This window comes from Monodon monoceros, unplaced genomic scaffold (assembly GCF_005190385.1).
Source record: "Monodon monoceros isolate NGI ecotype Baffin Bay Population unplaced genomic scaffold, NGI_Narwhal_1 Super_Scaffold_11, whole genome shotgun sequence".
Lineage (NCBI taxonomy): Eukaryota > Metazoa > Chordata > Mammalia > Artiodactyla > Monodontidae > Monodon > Monodon monoceros.
The window spans coordinates 94,905,126-94,924,907 of NW_021703767.1; the positions used below are offsets into that span (position 1 = coordinate 94,905,126).

Below are 19,782 nucleotides of genomic sequence, written 5' to 3' on the forward strand. Positions count from 1 at the left end.
GAATCTGAAGCAATTATTTTATGGGCCCCAAAAGGTTTTTTTAAGTGAATTCTCAGGTCCTTACAGTGTGATGATAGTTAAAAAAAGAACTAGCCTGGGAGGCAGGAGACCAAGCTCTGATTAAAACTTGGTGCTGAGTTGCTCTGTGATCTTGGATAAGTCATTTTTTTCTCATCTGGGAAATGAAAGGTTGGACTAGATGATCTACAAAAGGTCTAACAGCCTTAAGACACTTAGGTTTTGCTCCTTTCTCTCATGCATCTTTCATGTGTTCATTATTTCAACAAGTATTTATTAAGTGCCTACTATGTGCCAGGCACTGTTCTGGTACTGTGGACCAGTCAACAAAGCAAAGATCCCTGCCCTTGTGGACTTCATGTTCTAGAGTGTGTGTGTGTGTGTGTGTGTGTGTGTGTGTGTGTTGGGGACAGGGACACAAACAATGAACAAAAAATGTAATAAATTAGTGACAAGTCAGTTACACAGTTGTCAGAAGATGACCAGTTCTCTGGGGAACAAAAGTGGGAAAGGGGAAGGGATCTGGCAGTGCTGGGAGAGAGGTTCGGTGGTCCTCACTGAGAACACAGCATCTGAGCAAAGACTTTATGGAGGGGAGGCAGTCAGCCAGCTCATAATTGGGCTTTGGTCCCGCAGGCAGAGCGAGTACCAGGAGTTTGCCTGAGTTTCCTGAGCATTTTCTTCCCCTGTCTGAGGACCGGCCTGGAGCCTTTCTCATCCCAGTTCCATCATTTCCTTTCAGCTGTGTTGGCTTTCAAACCAGCTCAAGCTTCCTAGACTTAAAGGCCATTTAAATTTGACTTTGCTATGGCAAGTAGGTGCATAGAGCCTGGCCACCACCTTCATAATTTGCACCTCAGTTCACACTGCAGAAACACTCGGTTCCTCGAGATGTTGGGAAGGTGGTGGGAGAACTACCAAGGCCTGGAGTCTTATCAAAACAGCCCAACCCCCCAGTTCCAGACTGTTCTTGCTGCATTTCTCGTTGAATACTTCCTGCACACTAGTGACTCAGGGTTTTCATCATGTTCCCCAATGATTGTCTGTGTCAGTCAACCATAACGTTCCAGGTACAAGAGAGCTGTGTGGTCATCTTTACCAGTTACTGCTTCTGAGCCAGCCTGTGATGGGCGGCCTGGGCTTTCCCCATTAGCGGCAGAAGGAACCGCAGTGAGCAAGGCCAGCAGCCTGCGGGAAGACTCAGCCATTTGCTGGGCTGTGCTGACTTTGTGTGTGTGTGTGTGTGTTCAGTGACAACTTTGAATACACTTGAAATGGAAGAAAGAGAAAGGACAACAGTTGACTCCTTGAGTCGCGTTCTATGCAGAGAAGTTACTTAGAATCTGTGGACAGTGGTTTTGCACAGGTGCATTGTTATCCCCATTTGGACTGAGAACCTTTATGAACTGTAATATTTATGTGGACAGGTTGATGGCTTGTGAATTAAAGAATCCCCCCTTGGTCCTAGTGTGGGGTTAGCGTGTGCCCCAGCCGCCTGCTCTAAGGTAGATCGCACTTTAGGCAAGAGTCTGGACCCCATAGAAAGCCCCTTCTAGGTTGTATGGGCCACGGTCCAAATACTGAACAAGGCTGGGTATCACCCACTGGATATTGAGAAGTTTGGTCCTAGGGAATGGCTCAGGGTGGATTTCATAGTTCTCTTCCAGTTACATATCCTTTCTGTGTGGCCTTTACATTTGTTTGATGGGAATAGCAAGGGAACTTAACTTTGATCTCTGAAATCTGAGTGAGGTTACCAGTGAGAGTTGGGAATTATGTACAAAATACAGGATACATTTAAAATGAAAGGAGGGTGAAAGGCTTCCTCAGGACTGTGGGCCATTGAACTGAATTTTACATGTGTTTTCTTATGGTTTTCCCATCTTTTGATTTGTTTCCCTCCTATGCACTATTTAGAAACTACTGAGCCATGGACACAGAGTAGGGGAGAAGCATAGTGCTAGAAATGGAGATTGCACAGGTTGAGGTGGAGACATTAGCCTAGAAAATTCTGATAAGAGCATAAAAGTCAGTCTGAGAATAAGAAAGACGATAAGGGTATAGGATTTCTATTTTACATATTTGTCTACTTACAAGATAAAAGATATTGTTCGTTCATTCAACAAATATATCAAACACCTACTACTGCTGTGGCCGGCTCTATTCTAAGCACTGAGATACAGCAGTAAACACCACCATCCAAAAGCTTCCCTGTCCGCATCTTGCTTGGTTAAATGATATGAAATTGCTGTTTCTGTAGGTTAAAAACAATTGATTATAAATGCAGTATGATCTAGCATTTACTGTATGATCCAGCCATTCCACTCCTAGGTTTTTACTCAAAAGAAGTAAGAGCATGCATCCAAACAGAGACTTGTACCTGAGTATTTGTAGCAGATTTATTTTTAATGGCCTTGACTGGAAGCAACCCAAATGTCCATCAACAAGTGAATGGATAAACAAATTGTAGTACATCCATGTGATGGAGCACTACTCGGCAGTAAGAAGGACTGAAGGACTGATACACGCGGCAATATGGATGGACCTTAAATGCATTGTGCTAAGTGAAAGAAACCAGAGGATTTCATTTTATACAACACTTTAGAAGATGCAAACTAATCCATAGTAACAGGAAGCAGATCATTGGTTGCCTTGGAACAGGAACTGGGGTTGGGGACAGGAAGGGCAGGAGGGAGAGACTGCAAAGGGGCAAGTGGGACCTTTTGGGGTGATGGATGTGTTTGCTGTCTTGATTGTGGTGATGGTTTCACAGGTGTATACACACATCAAACACTTTCAAATAGTACACTTTGAATATGCACAGTTAATTACATGAAAGTTATACCTCAATGAAGGTGTTAAAAACAGTTGAACAGCAAAAACAATTTCATATGTTTCAATCAATAGATAAATGTTAGTGATAAATTCATGTTTGAAACCTTATATTCATTTTTCATACCTGGATTGAAAAAACTCACCATGTGTCAGGCACCGTGAAAGTTATTATCGATGGAAAGCGAATGAGGCTGTTCCTGCTTTTAAGCTTAGCGGGCAAAATCAGTTTGTAAAGAGACAGCTGGACAGCTTTCCCACAGGCAGTTCTGAAGCAATTACCAGGTTTAACCAAGTTATCCTCTGTTGACTGCATTTACGCATGTGTCTGTGCCTTCCTTCTTTTTCAGAGTGACTTGTGGTCTTTGGGAATCACCGCCATCGAGATGGCAGAAGGTGCTCCCCGTAAGTACCTTCCTCTGGGTGAAATCTGTTACTGGTCTGCCCTGCAGGTACTGACGCTTCCTTGCCAGGAGCTGCAGTAGCTTTATTTCTGCTACACCAAGCCCTGCATGGACTCAAGCTGGCATATTGAGAAAGCAGAGTCATCTTAAATCAACCAGGAATCCATTCATTTCAGAGGGGTGTGAGGATCTTGTGTTTGTGAGGGGGAACAAGAAAGCAAAGGGAAGCAAACTTCGAGAGTCTAATCTGTTTACAGATCTGGTGTGTGGTTTATTCTTGAGCTACTCTTCACCTGTAGTAAAACTGCGACCAAGGCACAAAGGCTGTAAACGCCAACGTAATAAAAATTCACAGCCGATTTTCAGTGCGTGGGTTATGTGAACACTTGCACTCCATTTCTCTCACTCCTATTAAAATACCGCTGTTTAGAGTTTTAGATTTCCCTGCTTATTGGAGGCAGAGTGGCCAGGGTTCTGCCTACCTGGAGAACCTCTCCAATTCCTGGAGATCTTGAGCACAGACCCCACAGAGAATCTCCCCAGCCCTGTGGTCACCACGAGCATGCATCTCAGAGACTCCACGCAGGAAGTGCAACTGACCAGGGGCAGCTGTTGCCATGACACCGAGGCTGCACCTCCCGAGGGCCACTCCGCACCAGTGACGGAGCGTGGCAGGGATATAAGGCAGACCCTTTCCTGGAAGACAGGGATTCCTTAGAAGGCAGCTTTCACTCCTTAGTTTCCCTCCTTGGTTTCCTTAGAGTGTGGGACAGCCTAGCACACTCCACCTACTTTTTCTCCCTCCCAGCACACTTCATAGCAATCTGACAACTCTCCCAGCCTTCCCTCACTCCCTCTCTGTTCAGACAAGAATTTCCCCCAGTAATATCCTCTCATGTTTAATACCACCTTGGTGTCTGCTTTCCAGAGGACGCGGACAAAAGCAGGCCCCCTGTTTGTATGACGGGTCATTGTGCTCATATGACCTTTTACCCTCAAGTTATCACAGTTTTCTTATTTCTCATTCCAGAGTTGGTAGAATTCATCTGTAGCATGACTGGAGTGTTTATTGACAAAATCCCCTCATCCACAATGCTAATAGGCATTTATGAATCAGAAAAATAATACTGGCAGTCTTGAAACCATATCGTCATTCTTAATGAGTAGTAGAGAGGGCTAAAAATAAATTTCCACCCACCGAATCCTTTAGCTTTCGGGGAGAATATGTTCTTATTCTAGGCACAAAGGAAAAGATACTCCCAGATGAAAAGTAAACTAGTGAAATATTCTGATTAAGATAAGAATGTATGAGTGTTTTCACTAAATGTCATCTTCACAATTTGAGATATTTTTATCTCTTCTGCCAGACTTCCTTTGCTTTAATCCTCTGGTCTTCCTGGGGCCATTGACCAAAACAAAACCCCCAAAAAACCCATCATGAAAAGCCATTCAAAGTGTTTGGAAATACAGATAGAAATGTGTTCTGATCTAGTGCTTTATACTCCAAAAATCCATGAAGGTAACATTGCATTTCCAGCATCTAAGAAATAGACAGTGGATTATCGAATACCTTTTATTTTATGATTTGGGATTTTACTAATTAAAAATAACTTACTATCTCCATTGTAGTTGTTATCTTGGTGTTGTTTACTTGGAGTCTTAGATGGTTATTGATAGTAAAGCAAAGGTTGTTGAGCCTCTAACTTGTTGTCCTTAAAAATGAAGTGAAAAGTAGACATGTTGACAATCTCTAATTGAAATGTGCTGGATTATATGAGACTCCTATAATCAGCTCATTTAACTGCTCACCAAACGGAAGCTTTATGATCTTCTGACGCCACTCACTGGTCATGCCTGGACTCAGGGAGCCATTTGGCAGCATTAGCAGCACAGCTAGGACGGGCTTGGCCTGGGTTTGGCCCCCTAACCCGAGCTGGCCCTTGTTTTGGTCTCTTGCAGCTCTGTGTGACATGCACCCCATGAGAGCCCTCTTTCTCATCCCTCGGAACCCAGCGCCTCGGCTGAAGTCTAAGAAGTGGTGAGTTTGGTCTTCAGTGTTTTACAGGTCTAAGAGCAGGGTTTTCTTGATTCTCTTTTGGATGAGCTCAAATCCTTAGGTCCTGCTGACAAGATTAGATGGATATGTACTGAGACTCGGTGAGTGATTATGATGTTATTCATCTTAAAGTACATATTGAGGACCTGCTATTTGCACAGTAAGACCTTATCTTCACACCTTCAAGGTAAGGAGGCATTAGCTAAAATGGGTAGCCCCAAGTAATAACATGGAAGTGCTTTGATTTATTACTCCGAGTAATATCTTTCCTGGTAGCGCAGAGCATCTCATCAGAACGGGTGATAGTTTGGAGTCAGCCCATTAGATTGGCTGACGTTCTTCTGTTCCTTAAGACATTGACTCCGTAAATGTATATACGCGCTCGGTAGTATGCGAGATGATTTTACTGCTCTGTGCGTGAGCATCTGTAATTTTTATTTTTGCTACTGCTTTCTCTTTACGGCAGGTGATACTGGCTTCTTACTTGGGGAAGTGATATAACTTTCCATCTAATAAACTAATTCACATAAAAAGTGACTTAATTTAAAGAAAAATGCTAAGCGAATACTTGTATGGGTGGTGAAGTGTAGGGTAAAAATTGTGTTGGTAGCGTATGATTGACTAGAGTTTGGGAACAGAGTTCTGCAGGTTAGGCCAGGAGCTGGACTTTTGACTATTTTGTGCACTTACATCAGGGCCTTTGTATCTTGTCATTCTGTGACAAAAAATTCATTGCTCCTCCCCTTCCCCCTGTGGATATGGTATATCCTTCTTGGTACATTCTCAGTTCTGATTCCCTTTGCCCTGGGCACAATTCCTGGACCATTTATGACCTCCTACCCTTTTCTAGAGACATATTCTAGGCAGCTTGAGCCTGAAGGGACAAGACTCTTCTGCCCCTTTTCTTTTTTCTTTTTCTTTTTTTTTTAAAATAAATTTATTTGTTTTTATTTTTGGCTGCGTTGGATCTTCGTTGCTGTGTGTGGGCTTCCTCTAGTTGTGGCGAGCGGGGGCTGCTCTTCGTTGCGGTGTGTGGGCTTCTCATTGTGGTGGCTTCTCTTGTTGTGGAGCACGGGCTCTAGGCATGCGGGCTCAGTAGTTGTGGTTCTCGGGCACTAGAGCACAGGCTCAGTAGTTGTGGCGCACGGGCTTAGTTGCTCCACGGCATGTGGGATCCTCCTGGACCAGGGCTCGAACCCGTGTCCCCTGCATTGGCAGGTGGATTCCTAACCACTGCACCACCAAGGAAGCCCCTCTTCTGCCCCTTTTCATACCACTTCGTGATCAGGTCCTTGACCGAGGCCCTCATGTTTCTCATGCACCCACCCACAGTCTCATCCTCCACTATACGAGAGCAATCTTAATTAATACCATCATCCAGGAATGACATAGCGACCCTGGTTGAACAAGAGAAAGGCACAGAGAGAGGGAAAGGAAACAGCCAGAAGAGACGACAGCCTCGGAGTTGGTTGCCGAGGGCTGCACAGGAAGAGAGTGAGAGTTGCTATTGGTAACGAGGAGGCAGAGCATCCCTCCTCCCCTCTCCGGAGGGTCACTGTGGTGTGAGACAATCACTCTCTCCCCAGCAACAGCCTTCCATTGGGCACCACACAGCACGTGATCCACGGGCGCCCAGAGGCACTGCTTCCTCCCTTCTCTCTGGAACAGACTCCTGGGGAGGAGGTGGCTCGGTTCTGTTCCTTGGAAGTGCCAGTGGCGCTGTGAAGCCCTCCGCTAGCTTTCTGCTTGTGCTTCATGCCAGGCCTCCCGGGAAGCGGGTGGGAGGGCTGCAGAGTCCAGTGGGCTTCACCTGCCCTGTGCCCTCCCTTCCCCCTCTGCCTTCACTGCTGCTGGGCAAAACGACCATCCGCACGTCTGCTGTTTGTCTGGCACGGCGTGGCCACACACCTCATTTCAGAAGTATTTGTGTTGATTGCCAACTTTAAAAAACCTGGCGGTGGAGCAGTCCATGGAGATTTCTGACCTTTTTTGACAAAGGTGCAGCAACACTGTCCTGCCCAGTGGTTCCTGCTCCCTTTTAAGGTGAGAGCTTGTGCTTCTGCCCCAGTCACTGCCTTTCCCAACCCAGAAGCTGGTATCTGTTGGTCACCCCACTTGTCCTGTTTCCTTCTTACCCCTGGTCTGCACCGCCCTTTGTGTGACCCGTCTGGCCCCCAGAAGAGTGAGTGACTGGCCCCGGCACTACAGTTTCTGCATTCATTGACCTTGCTCCAAAAAGGGCATACCCTGCACTGACCTCGTCTGAGAAATACAGACCTGGGGAGAAATACAGGCTAACTTCTCTGCTGTAAACCTTTGGCAATGAGAGCTAATTGTGATAATGCTGTAGGGAGCTGGATCCGTCCAGGAACAGTGAGACCAGGAAGGAAGGAGACCAGGCCACCTTCATCTCACCAGGCTAAGCCAGTTACAAGCAGGAGCCCCACACTGCTAGGCAGGGGATGGGAGAATGACTTGACTGTTGGAGAGCAAGTGGGAAAAACAAAAGCCCTGGTAAAATACCCTTTTTCACTCAGAACCCAGCCTTTATAAAGATAGCTGTGCAGCCTCGGGCCACAGGACGCTTGGTGTGGCTCGAATTTCTCTGCAGTAGGATCCCAGTGTTTAAGTGAAAATACTTAGGCACCTCAGAGTACTTGTCTTGAACGACCAGGTCCAAAGTGATTTAAAATAGAATCGGGTTTGAGAGGAAGTGAACTATTTCTGTCTGTTTTCCTTTTCCTTCTTTCCCTCCTCCCCCATCAAAAGAAACAAAACTCTGAAATGTTCTTTTATATCCAGCTCTTCTCTACTTAAATGAGTTATCCGATGAAGTATACTGTTCCTAGTGTATATTCCAGCATATGACCAAAGGGGGCGCCATTGTGGCAGAGACGGCAGTGAACTCTTCATTATAAGCATTCATTCAGCTGAGGGTCATTTCCAAGGAACTTGACTGAGTCTGCAACATACAAGGCATATGTATGTTGTAGACTCAGCAACTTATATGTATGTATGTGTATTTAAGTTATATATATATATTTAAACTATATATGTAAAGTATATATTTAACCTTTTTATATATTTTTTATTGAATGAAGGAGTCTTTCAATTCTGTAGTGCTTTACGATTTTCAAAAGTTTCACACACATGATTTTGTATAGTCCCATAATAACCCTTTTTTTTCTTAACCACAGCCCTGCCAGACAGATGCTCTGAGTCCTCATTTTATGGGTGAGAGTCTGAGGCTTAGGTAGGTTATCCTCCTTGCACTAGGCTGTACAGTCTTCGTTTGCCAAGTTTGTAACCCATATTCTTTCTGCTGTACCATTTGACCTCTTAAAGTTCAAGGTTAAAGTGGTAGAGAAGGAGCTGTACTCGTCCCTGAGTGTGAGCACTTGTTCCTTGAGCCTTAACATTAGGGAAACAAAGGCAGTCACACTGTTTTCCCCTTTTGTTATGGGAGGAAAGGAGAGCATCCCTGCAGCAAGAGCCGGGCCCTTCCTCCCCCATCAGCGTAGTGAGGAGAGGCCTCGGGCTAAGGAAGTCCTGTGGTCAGGGCTCCAGTCAGTGTTCACGTGGCTCAGACCTTTGATTAGGCCTCCAGGAGGGTTACAACCTGAGTTGAATCAGAGGAGAAGAAGGATGCTCTCACCATCTGTCTCCATGTCAACAAATGACCCAGTGTGGTGGGATTCCCATGTTCCCCTCCTGTCTCTACTCCTGCTCTGTGTGTAGTTGGATTCAACCCACATGGGTAACCATCCCCTTCAAAAGATTTCCTCTCCCTTCTCTTCCCACCGTGCTCACCCCGGCTCCCCTGCCCTCACACATATACTCCATGCCGTAGCTTCCCTCCAGGGGTCTCTGGAGAAGGATGGAAATGACTCTGTTCCTGTGAAAGATGGTCAGTCTTGTCCTTTTCACATGCCCTTTAAATGTGAAGATTCCACACAAGCAGCACTCGATTGAACTCATCAGAAAAGTCCTAACTGCTTATCACTGGAAAGAGGTATAAGATTCCCGGTCCAAGCCACTCATGCTCCAGATGGAGACTGGAGGCCTGGTATGGTTAACTGGCTTATCCTGAGTCCCCGGTTCATGGCAACCTGGAACCCCAGCCTTCTGCTTTTACTCCAGAGCTTACAACCATTTCTGTTATTTTATGAAACACCAGTTCTGATTCTTGCTGCGTTATCAAGCACTTTTGTTTTCGAAATGACAGTGCTCTTGGGTGGGGAGGGGACTGTAAATAAAATAATGATAATAGAAAGGAAATATCAGAAAATACTTCAAATAGACTGAATTTACTACTAGTAGTGTGACTTTGGACTTTATTGAAATCAAAACAAAAGTTATTACACAAACTTTTTTTAAATTAACCTTTTTTGGCAGTCTCCTTAGAGATAATAATGATCCTGGTGGCTTTTCCTGCTAATGCATCTAATCCTAGTGTATGTAAAATAATTCCCTTAAAGAACTCTATACTATTTGGTTCAACCCAAGTGGGGAAAATCACCTTCAAATTTCTGCTCGTAGCCCTCAAGGCAGATCCTCCTGTTCTTTAAGCCTGGTAGCGGTCAGAGATGCTGGGACATTGTCATCATAGTAATAGTAATAATAATAACAGTCATAGCAAACACACATACAGCATTTATGATGTAACAGGCCCAGTTCTAACTCATTTAATCATCACAACAGTCTTTTGAGATAAGTACTAACAGTATCCCCATTTGCAGCCAGGGAAACTGAGGCACAGAAAAGTTAAGGGATCTGCCTAAAATCGCACAGTTAGTAAATGATGGAAACTGAAAGAGAGAAAAAGAGTAGTTCTGGGCAAGTGCAAATTTTAAAGATCAAATTGCACGTAGGGAGCCTGAAGATTACCAAAAACTTTGAGCCCAGCTCACTAAAACATTATAGTGATTAATGTCATAATCGTTCAGGCATTTTTAAATCCTCTAACACAGTTTAATACATAAACAGGAAAAATCTGGGAAGATAAAGTGTTCGGTGACACTGGTATTAGAAGAACTAGTATCTCAGACTGTAAGTACCAGTCACTAACATTTATCTCTCGGTACCAACCCTTGGGAAATTAGTATTACTGATCTTGAGCTTTTTTTTTTAAAGTGACAGAACTAAATTACCAGCAGCCAGGACTGAAACAATAAAGTTATAGAAATGTACTTTAAACCCATTAGGCCTCCCGGCAAAGAGTCAGGTGATGCTTAATGTAGGTGAAGTATTTTTACTTTTAATTAAGCATGCAATTAAGCATATTGATTCTTTGGTCACACTAACTTAAATGGAGACAATGAATCTTTCTTTGAAGATTTGTTTTAAGTAGCATTATTTCCTCTTCACTGAGAACCATTTGCAGATGACATGGGATGGACTGCCAGCTTTGTAGTTCTACACGTCTTGGCCCATCCTTTGGGCCCCCAAATATTCTCTTGAATATTTCTTGAGGTTCCTTCTCACCAGGAGAGATAATGGAAAAAAGACTCTGCTATAGGGCTTCCCTGGTGGCGCAGTGGTTGAGAGTCCGCCTGCCGATGCAGGGGACGCGGGTACGCGGGTTCGTGCCCCAGTCCGCGAAGATCCCACATGCCGCGGAGCGGCTGGGCCCGTGAGCCATGGCCGCTGAGCCTGCGCGTCCGGAGCCTGTGCTCTGCAACGGGAGAGGCCACACAGGGAGAGGCCCAAGTACTGCAAAAAAACAAACAAAACAAAGAAAACCTCTGCTATAGCTGCTCCTGTTAAACTCCCTGAACACTCTCTCATCCCGGAGATGTCTCTGACTTTTGTGAGGTGTCAGTATCGGGGAAGGGAATGTACAGTCTATTAAGTCTGGATCTCTTTTTAAATTGGTTATGATTTCTTTTATTTATCATCCCCTAATGAATAGTTGCCCTCTATAAAGAACAAACTTTTTCTTCCAAGTTGCAAGCAGAAAAAAAAGAACTTCCATTTGCATTCCTCGTGAATATTGAATAGCTTTCCGTCTTCATTTGTTTTTGTTTTCACCTTTTTAATGCTGATTTTCTACCTAGAAGAGTACTATGTGGAGTTTGTCTATTTCTTTATGCAGGTTAACCTTATTCTTTTCATTTTATTCCTTAGGACAGTCCATTATTTCATTATGGTTTTTTGTGGTTTTTTATTTTTTTTGCAAAGTCCCTCCTTAGATGATATCACATTAGTGCTTCCACAGATTAATCCAATGGATAGAAAGAAAGTGTATGAAGTGATATCTTCTCTCTAAGCCTTCATCTCTGTCCCTCAGAAGCACGCATTTGAAGCCACATTACAGCTCTCGTCCAGAATTCTCACCCGATAACCATCCACGCATTCATCTGTTTGTCAAACACGTAGTGTGCTCGTGATAGGAAGGTGACTCAGGCAGCTCCCAACTCTGGGGAGAATTTCCAGTGTCAGGGAGGCAGGGCTACACGCTGAAGGACTTAGAGGGAGATGCTTATAATGTCCATCCTACTGTTCCTATGTCTAGTCCTCAGTGTTTCCAATCCTGATTCATCCTGAGCTGACCTTCAGGTGACCTTTACTTCTATGTAAAATAATTTAAAAGCTTGAACATAGCCTGGAAATTTAAGGAGGAAAAAATACCAGTAGTTGAGTACTACTTTAAAAACATGGAGTAAGGTGAAAAACTGCTTTGACCAGGGCAGAAATGGAGAGTGGTACGTAGAGCAGTGCCCTCTCCCATTTGAATCTTGAAGAACACGCTCACCATTGTGTTCTGTGTGGTGAGGACACCTTTCAGGCCTGAAGGATATATATATACAGAGCCCACTGGGAAGTTTGGGGAAGCTTGCGGAAGCTTGCTTCGGGGATCTGCTCCTGTTCCACAGGAGGGCAACAGAGTGCGCAAAATGGATTCATTCCTGAGCAGGGTTGGGCCACGAGGAGGGTGAGCAGGGTTCCTCCAAGGTCTCCAAGGGTGATGTGCCCTGCTGACAGTGGGGCACCTCGGAAAGGCATGCTGTAGAGTCATGAGCTTAATTATTTATGATGCTGGACAATTCCTTGGAACTTTCAGACAGAACATGCATGCCCAACTCATGAATCATAGCTCAAGTCATCATTAGTATCTACCACGCTATGGACTTGTGCCCTATTCGCGGGTATCTCTCACAGCTTTCCCCTGCCCCTGTGCGTCTCTGGAACAGGGTTTATCTCTGAGGAAATGGTGCCTTTCTAGAAAGAGATAAATTTGCTTCTGGGTATGAACTTAGTCCCTATAAGTTAAGTTTCCAAGCCTGTGGATTTATAGCAAACATACACATACATCCTGTTCTTATTCATTAGAAAACAAAGTTCAAAAGTGATTCAAAACTGCCAGTTAAAAAATTTGCCCAATGTTCATTTTACCATATAAGAATCCTGCTCATTCCTACATAATGTACTCCCCCTTACCTGTCCAACCCTGGTTTTACTTTTCCCAGCTTGCATTTTCTGCCACATTTAGAGAACTCACCTCAGTGTCCCCTGACATATAGTATGCTCAATCCCAGCCTTAGTTTTTCTCTGATTTTCTACTTCCCTGAACTATCCTTTCCCAAGAGTGATTTTTCTCCTAATTCTTTAAGACCCAGCTCTGGTTCCCTCATTCCAATAGACCTTCCAGGTGTGATTCTTATCGGGGTCTTTCTCTTCTCTGGTGCCTGTTGGTCTTCTGTGTGATACTATGTATAAACTGTGCAAAAATGCTTTCGTGCTATAACTACCATACACTGCCTGAATTGTGTGCTGATGGCAATGATGCCTTTGAACCCCATTGTGCCTAATAAAGAGCTAGACCAACTTTGTGATTGGTTGATCCCTAAAGTTTGCTTTTCTTTGGATTGTCTTTTAATCTATGGGTTCACCTCTTCTGTTTGGCAGGTCAAAAAAATTCCAGTCCTTTATTGAGAGCTGTTTGGTAAAGAATCACAGCCAGCGACCAGCAACAGAACAACTTATGAAGCATCCATTTATACGAGACCAACCGAATGAACGACAGGTCCGCATTCAGCTCAAGGACCATATTGATAGAACAAAGAAGAAGCGAGGAGAGAAAGGTGAGACACACGTTTGTATTTCAGCAAGGGAAACAAAAGACCAAGTGAGTCATGGGCTCTTGAGGTATTGGAAGGGCGGTGGGGATTTCAAATAGGCCTGCATTGTTCTTTAGTGTGAAGGGCTGCCTCTGAGATCACAGCCTGCGGGCAACACTAGGGGGGAGGCTGCTGAAATGGAATCTTTCGTGAAAGAATAGAACCTCGGGAAATATTACCTTTTCCAGGCACTGAACAGAAAGTCATGTTGAGTGATACTATGAAGTGGTTTAATACGACAAGTGATTTTCTTAATTCTAATGAATATTCATGTTTCGAAGACTCAACATCTACAGAAGACAGGCAACCTTAAAAAAATAAACCCATCTAGTTGACATTTTTCAGTACTGGCACTCTTCACCATTTAAGTTTTCGTGCTCTGAGACTCATTTCTAATTTAGTTATTTGGAAGTCAGAATGACTTTTATTACAGTCAAAGCGATATAAAAGAAGTTGCCAAGCTGCTATATGGAACATCACATTTTCTTCTTTATAGATTCAAAACCTCTTTTCTCTTATGACTCTAGCTGTTAGACTATACTACCTTTTCACTGCATCACTGGAAAAGACATGAGCCCAAACTTGGGGCCCTGGGACTGTGCCCAAGTTGTTTGAATAGAGACTCAAAATTCCTTAACTAGCATCCTGACCAAGGTGAAAACTCACGTGGTCTGGGGCAGGTTTTATGACTTAGTTGGGTAGGGAGGTAGGGAAGGTTGAGGATGGGAAGGAAAGGGGGGGATGCAGAGAATAGACAAGGTGAGAGCTCCCTGGTGGGAGGAGGAGGGGGCAGCTGGCCAGGCTGACAGTGAGGGGGCGATAGAGGGCTGGCCAGGTGAGCACTGAGCATGCGGGGTGGGGGTGGGGGCAGGTAGAGAGCAGAGGGGGAGGCCAGGGACCGAGGGTGAGAGGTACATGGTGATGTGCTTGGCTCTACTTCTGTACTCTCCATCTTTCTCCTCTGTTCTTCACGATCTAGACGGAACGGGGAGGGTGGTGGGCAGCACAGAAGAGAGGGTGCGCTCCTTTTATTTGAACTTCGCCTCTTCTTTGCCTCTGCAGTTAATATCTTCAGGTGGCAAGGTATGAGCAGGGTCCTAGAGGTGGGCTGGTGAGCCCTGTAGGGGTCAGGACTGGGCAGAGGTAAGCTCAGCAGAAGCTAAGGGAGGAGAAATCCTCAGTGAAGCTTCAAGGGAAGAGTTCCTTCTTTGCAGCCGGCCTCGGGGGCGCAGGAAAATGTGTGATCAGGTTAGACTCAGGAACGGGAGGTTATGAAGCTAATCCAAAAAGGAGGCTCATCTTCAGTCGTTAGCGGATGGAGAGGGATGAGGTATCAATCAGGGCCCAAGGAGTTGGGAGGGCAGCCCAAGCTGGAGGAACTAAGCTGGAGAGAAATAGGTGAGTCAGGTCAAAAAGTGCCGGGACTGATTTTTCAACTGCTACTTATTAATAGTGGTCTTGGGCCCCTCCATGAAGTCAGACTTTTAAAGGGAAGAGTTTAGTATTAATCAACTATACTCCAATATGAAATAAAAAGTTTAAAAAATAAAAAATTTAAAAATAAAGATAAAGGGAATAGTTTAGGGTAGTGTGTCAGACATGCAGCCCATTAAAGGCCAACTTCTCTAAAAAGAAAATTTATTTTCCTGTAGGTATATAGAATAGGTTAAGTACTCGGACTCTTCTTTTCAGACTCAAATTCTGAGTTCAAATTCTACTTCTACCCCTTAATGGTTATGTGAACTTCACCCCAGTTTTCTCATCTTTAAAATAGGAATGGGGGTATAATTAGAGTTAGTATTGTCTGGCATTTTTACAAAGATCAAATGAGATGATACATGTAAAATGCTTAACACAATGTCTGGCACATAGATGTACTGAATAAATGTAAGCTATCCTTATTTAGACAATTCTTATTGACCTACAGTTTTTCAGTACCGTTCAGGGTTACTTCCTGAGATCATGTGACCTCTGCCTCTGACCTGTGAGTAAGAGTGGGTAAAGCTTGTGACTTGGATTATTTTCACATTTTGGGGGCACAAACTCTAGAATGTGACTTAGAACTCACCACCCCATGAAAACAGACTATTTTTTTTTTTTTTGCGGTACGCGGGCCTCTCACTGTTGTGGCCTCTCCCGCTGCAGAGCACAGGCTCTGGACGCGCTGGCTCACGGGCCCAGCCGCTCCACGGCATGTGGGATCTTCCCGGACCGGGGCACGAACCCGCGTCCCCTGCATCGGCAGGCGTACTCTCAACCACTGCGCCACCAGGGAAGCCCGAAAACAGACTATTTTTAATGTGTTCCCTCTCTGCAGGGTAAAGAGTAAGATCCTTGGGAGTAGGCTTACTTGAGAGTTGCATGATGATTTAAGGAACCTCATTCTGTTTAGGCTTCGAGCCACCAGCAGCCTTCTTTTTTGTCTGCTCCCCAAGAAGGAGTGTTGCTCAAAATGAGACTTCATTCCAGTTGCTCGGTTTGATTAAATGACTTAACTTGCTCCTTCTAATATTTTTTCATTCTCTTAGTAGCTCTAAGACCAGCTTCTGGTAGAATCAAAAATTTTTAATGTGCATTGCTTTGTGATTTTTTTAACCTGATATTATTTTTTCCTTCAGATATGTTGATACATTGCTAATTTAAGCCACTAATATAAAAGCAATCACGCTGGATTCTGGTGAAGTATTATAGTTGAGGAGATTGACAAATGAAATTTTTACCCTAGAGAGGAGAAATAATTAGATTAATTGTGTGCTTCTTTTCCTTGCTATAATTTACTTTACTAGATAAAATTTCTGCATTTTACTTTGAACTCTGTTGATTCATTTAAGGAAAGTTTGGAATATTAAACTTTCAATGTGGAATACTGAAACACTTTATGAAGGTTCTTTACATTTTCATAAAATAATACTTTTTAAAAAGTAGCCTGAAAACTTCATACTTATCTAAACATGTGAAGCTAATTTTTACATGGTTTTTAAAAATACTCTTGAAGTCATCGTGCTATGGCTTCCTTTCATCATCCCTTTAATGGCTAAATAGTATGGAAAGCAAAATGTGTTTATGATCAAATTCCATAGTTCTCATCATGTGACTGCTGCCTCCTGGTGGTAACATAGCCAAATTGCAATTTCAGTTTCTTTTCGGGGGTGTACAAATGTCTTAAAAGTTGTAATTACTAACACATAGCTATCAAGGGACGATAGCCCTGTGACAACCTCCCTGCTTAAAATGAAAAGCTCCTCCAAAGTCTCCCCATTGCCTATGGAAAAGTCCTCAGCGTGGTATATATAAAGATCATTAAGCTACATCAGACCTGCTGGGCTTTCTCACTCCATCTGCTTTCTCACACCAGCCACTCACAACTCAGTATTTCCTGAACATTCATGCACTATAATACTGTTAGCCTTAATCAGGTGGTTATGTTGCTTAGAATGCCCCTTTCCCAGCACTTTCAGCTGCCATCTGCCTAAAAAAGGGCTACTGATCTTCCAAGGTCCAGCTCATTTCTTCCTCAAAGACTTCACTGTTCCCTTCCCCCATTATGACCCATGGACTTAGCTGCTTTTTTGTTTCATATCTCATTGCTTTTTTTACGTAATTCTATTTAGTATATAATGCGTTGGAAAGAATGCTAATTATAAAGTTGGAAAAATTCTGGATTGAATTCTGGATCCAAATCTCAGATTTATTGGTAATATTACTAAACTGCTTATAATCTTTGCTTGCAAAACGGGTATTATGTTAAAGGATTGTTATGAGAAGTACATGAGAGAACATAAGTATCTAGCATAGTGACCAGCATGGGCGATACCCAATAAAAATTAGTTCTCTTTCTTCATAATCATGGAGATTCTGATTATTTACTTATCTATCTTGACCATTAGATTCTAATCTCCTCCGAAGCAAAGACTCGATGTTGTTCATTATGGCATGGTAACTTGCTTAATATATTAGGGAATTAAATGAATGTCCCCAGTGGGTCAATCAAAACACATTTAACTCTATATTTTTAATAGCACACGTTGTCAAAAGTTTCTGTCTGGTATTAAGATATCTAAAGGCAATTTGTGAGTCTATGTAAGTCATAATAAAATTCCTACATAAAAACTGATTACTCCTTGTCAGTAAGTTAACAGTGGCCCAATAAAAGATTGGGTTAGGTGGTCCTATAATGGGAGTTAACACAAACTGAAAAGTTATGTTTCAGCTCCTTGTCTTCACTTTCATGTGAATGCCAGGCATTAGGGAGAGAATCTAGAGTCGGCTGGGGCAGTCTTGGATGTTAATTCCATGTGCTTGAATCTAGCTGGTGGGCCCTGTTGGATCACAAGTCAGGAGGCCTGGAGCCTGTCCCAGGTCAGCATTAAGGACAACTCTTTGGGCCCCAGTTTGCTTATACATAAAGTGAGGGCATGAGCTTCACCGAGCTGTAGCGTCTTTCTGCACACTAATATTCTGTGGGTCTCTCTAGATGAGACGGAGTATGAATACAGCGGGAGTGAGGAAGAAGAGGAGGAGAATGACTCAGGAGAGCCCAGGTAGGCGAGCAAGAGCTATCTTCTCAGTTTCACATTTTGCACTGTGGTTGTGTGACATTCATGTCCTTTTGATTTATAGGTTCATTTTTAAGAATCCAGCAGGGTGGTCTTATTTAATTTATTGCCCACAGATGTACTCATTAATTTGGGAAAATTTCCCTAGGCAGACTCTTACAAGAACATGGAAATCAGGATATTCTTTATCTTGTCTTTCAAGATTTATTTCCTTGTTTCCTCACCTGTGTAACATGTAGAATGGGTAGGAGGCAATTATCTGGGTAATACAGGTCTAAAAGTGCCTAAAACTGCAACTCTCTGGAGACCAAAGTGGTATTTTTGGACTTGAGTTATCCAGTCCATTACTTCATACCTTTGAGACATTTAGGTGGCCACTGTCCTCGTCACATGGCATGTGTTTTCAACACAGCCTAATCCAAGAGGAAACAGTTTCCAGGAAATCAGATTACACTCTAGAGGTGAACCCTAAATAGAAACTTCCACTCCCATTCCTCTTGTCATACGTTGGCCCCCAGAATCAAGTGCTGCTTTATTAGTATCATCCCTATGTTTTGAATGTCACTTGACTTCGATTCTGACTTTCTTCTAGTCTGTGTTCATAAGTAATTAATGCCAGTGTGCTCACACTGCCAGGATTTCTCTTTTGTAAGAGAATCCAGCTGATGGCAGTTTGGTGAACAAGGGGCGTGGGCATGCACACCAGGGCGGATGCACTGTACATGGGAAGTGAGATTACTGGGGGAAATGCACAGAGCAGAAGGGTCACTGGGGTATATGGGTCCCCATCCTCTAGCCATCCAAGGAAGGGACCCAGTACTCAATAAGGAGCAGTTCTTGTACGACTGAGGCAGAGCTTCTGAACCAGGGAAGGGGCCAGTTCAGCCACTGCTGCTAGAATAAGCTAGTGCACTCCTTTTTCTGAGCTAATTCAGACCTACCAAGCTGGATTATTGCTAAAACTACTGGAAGAGGATGGGATTGAGGTTACAGGGCCATCAGTTTTTCTCTCTTCACCTGTTGCGGGAATTTTCAAGGTCAAAGACTGAAAGAGAAGTCTTTCCTTCTATCTGGACACTTAATATGTTTTCTTCCCCTCGTTTAGCTGCATAAATATGGTGACTGCCAAGTAGTGACATGGAAAATGAACATTCTTGTAAAGCAAAGGACCAAATGCCTTGTTTTCAGAGTCGTACGCTATTTTCCCAAAGCTCACCCAGACAGACATGTCAGCCCTTCTGATCACTCTCCATGGAGCTGAGAACCTCACCTTAACTAACACTTGCTAAACCGCATGTTTGGAGTCACTTAGTGGATGACCTAGCCATCTCTTAACATTTCTATAATTGTCACATGTCTTTATATCACATCGAAGATTATGTTCCTAGTCCTGTTTTCTGGACACATCTAATTAATTTTCATGAAATCCTGTAAAATAGAAAGGGATAGTGGTTATCTCATTATAGAAATGAGGTAACAGCCCAACAGTAGCAATCAGCTCACACACTGAGTTAATGATTCGGTCATTAATACATCTCGGGTCGCCTGACATTGATTCAACATCAGTTAATATTAATGGATCGTCCTCACGTGCATGGGAAGCTGGGTTCCCTAAGCCCCACCACCTTTGCACAGACCACGTGGCCTGAGTAGATAAGCCCCTCCTTTGGGGGGTTGTTTAAAGTTCTACACAAAGGCTGTTGGTTTTAAAGGAGGCGTATTAGTAGAATCCAAGCACTGTCTATGAACCACGCCTTTTGATGTCATTTTATGGCAGTATCTCACATAGCACGCTA

The 19,782-nt window shown here is 43.6% G+C and overlaps 1 protein-coding gene across 3 annotated transcripts in view; it reads left to right on the forward strand.

Annotated features, from left to right (window-relative positions):
* The window catches only part of TNIK (TRAF2 and NCK interacting kinase), a 412,061-nt gene that overhangs the window by 294,367 nt on the left and 97,912 nt on the right, over positions 1-19,782 (forward strand). For all 3 annotated transcript variants that reach the window (XM_029213869.1, XM_029213867.1, XM_029213868.1), the window contains exons 8-11: positions 3,201-3,255; positions 5,214-5,292; positions 13,219-13,394; positions 17,905-17,971. In XM_029213869.1, coding sequence (XP_029069702.1) covers positions 3,201-3,255; positions 5,214-5,292; positions 13,219-13,394; positions 17,905-17,971 — 377 coding nt within the window. The remainder of the gene's footprint in view (positions 1-3,200; positions 3,256-5,213; positions 5,293-13,218; positions 13,395-17,904; positions 17,972-19,782) is intronic.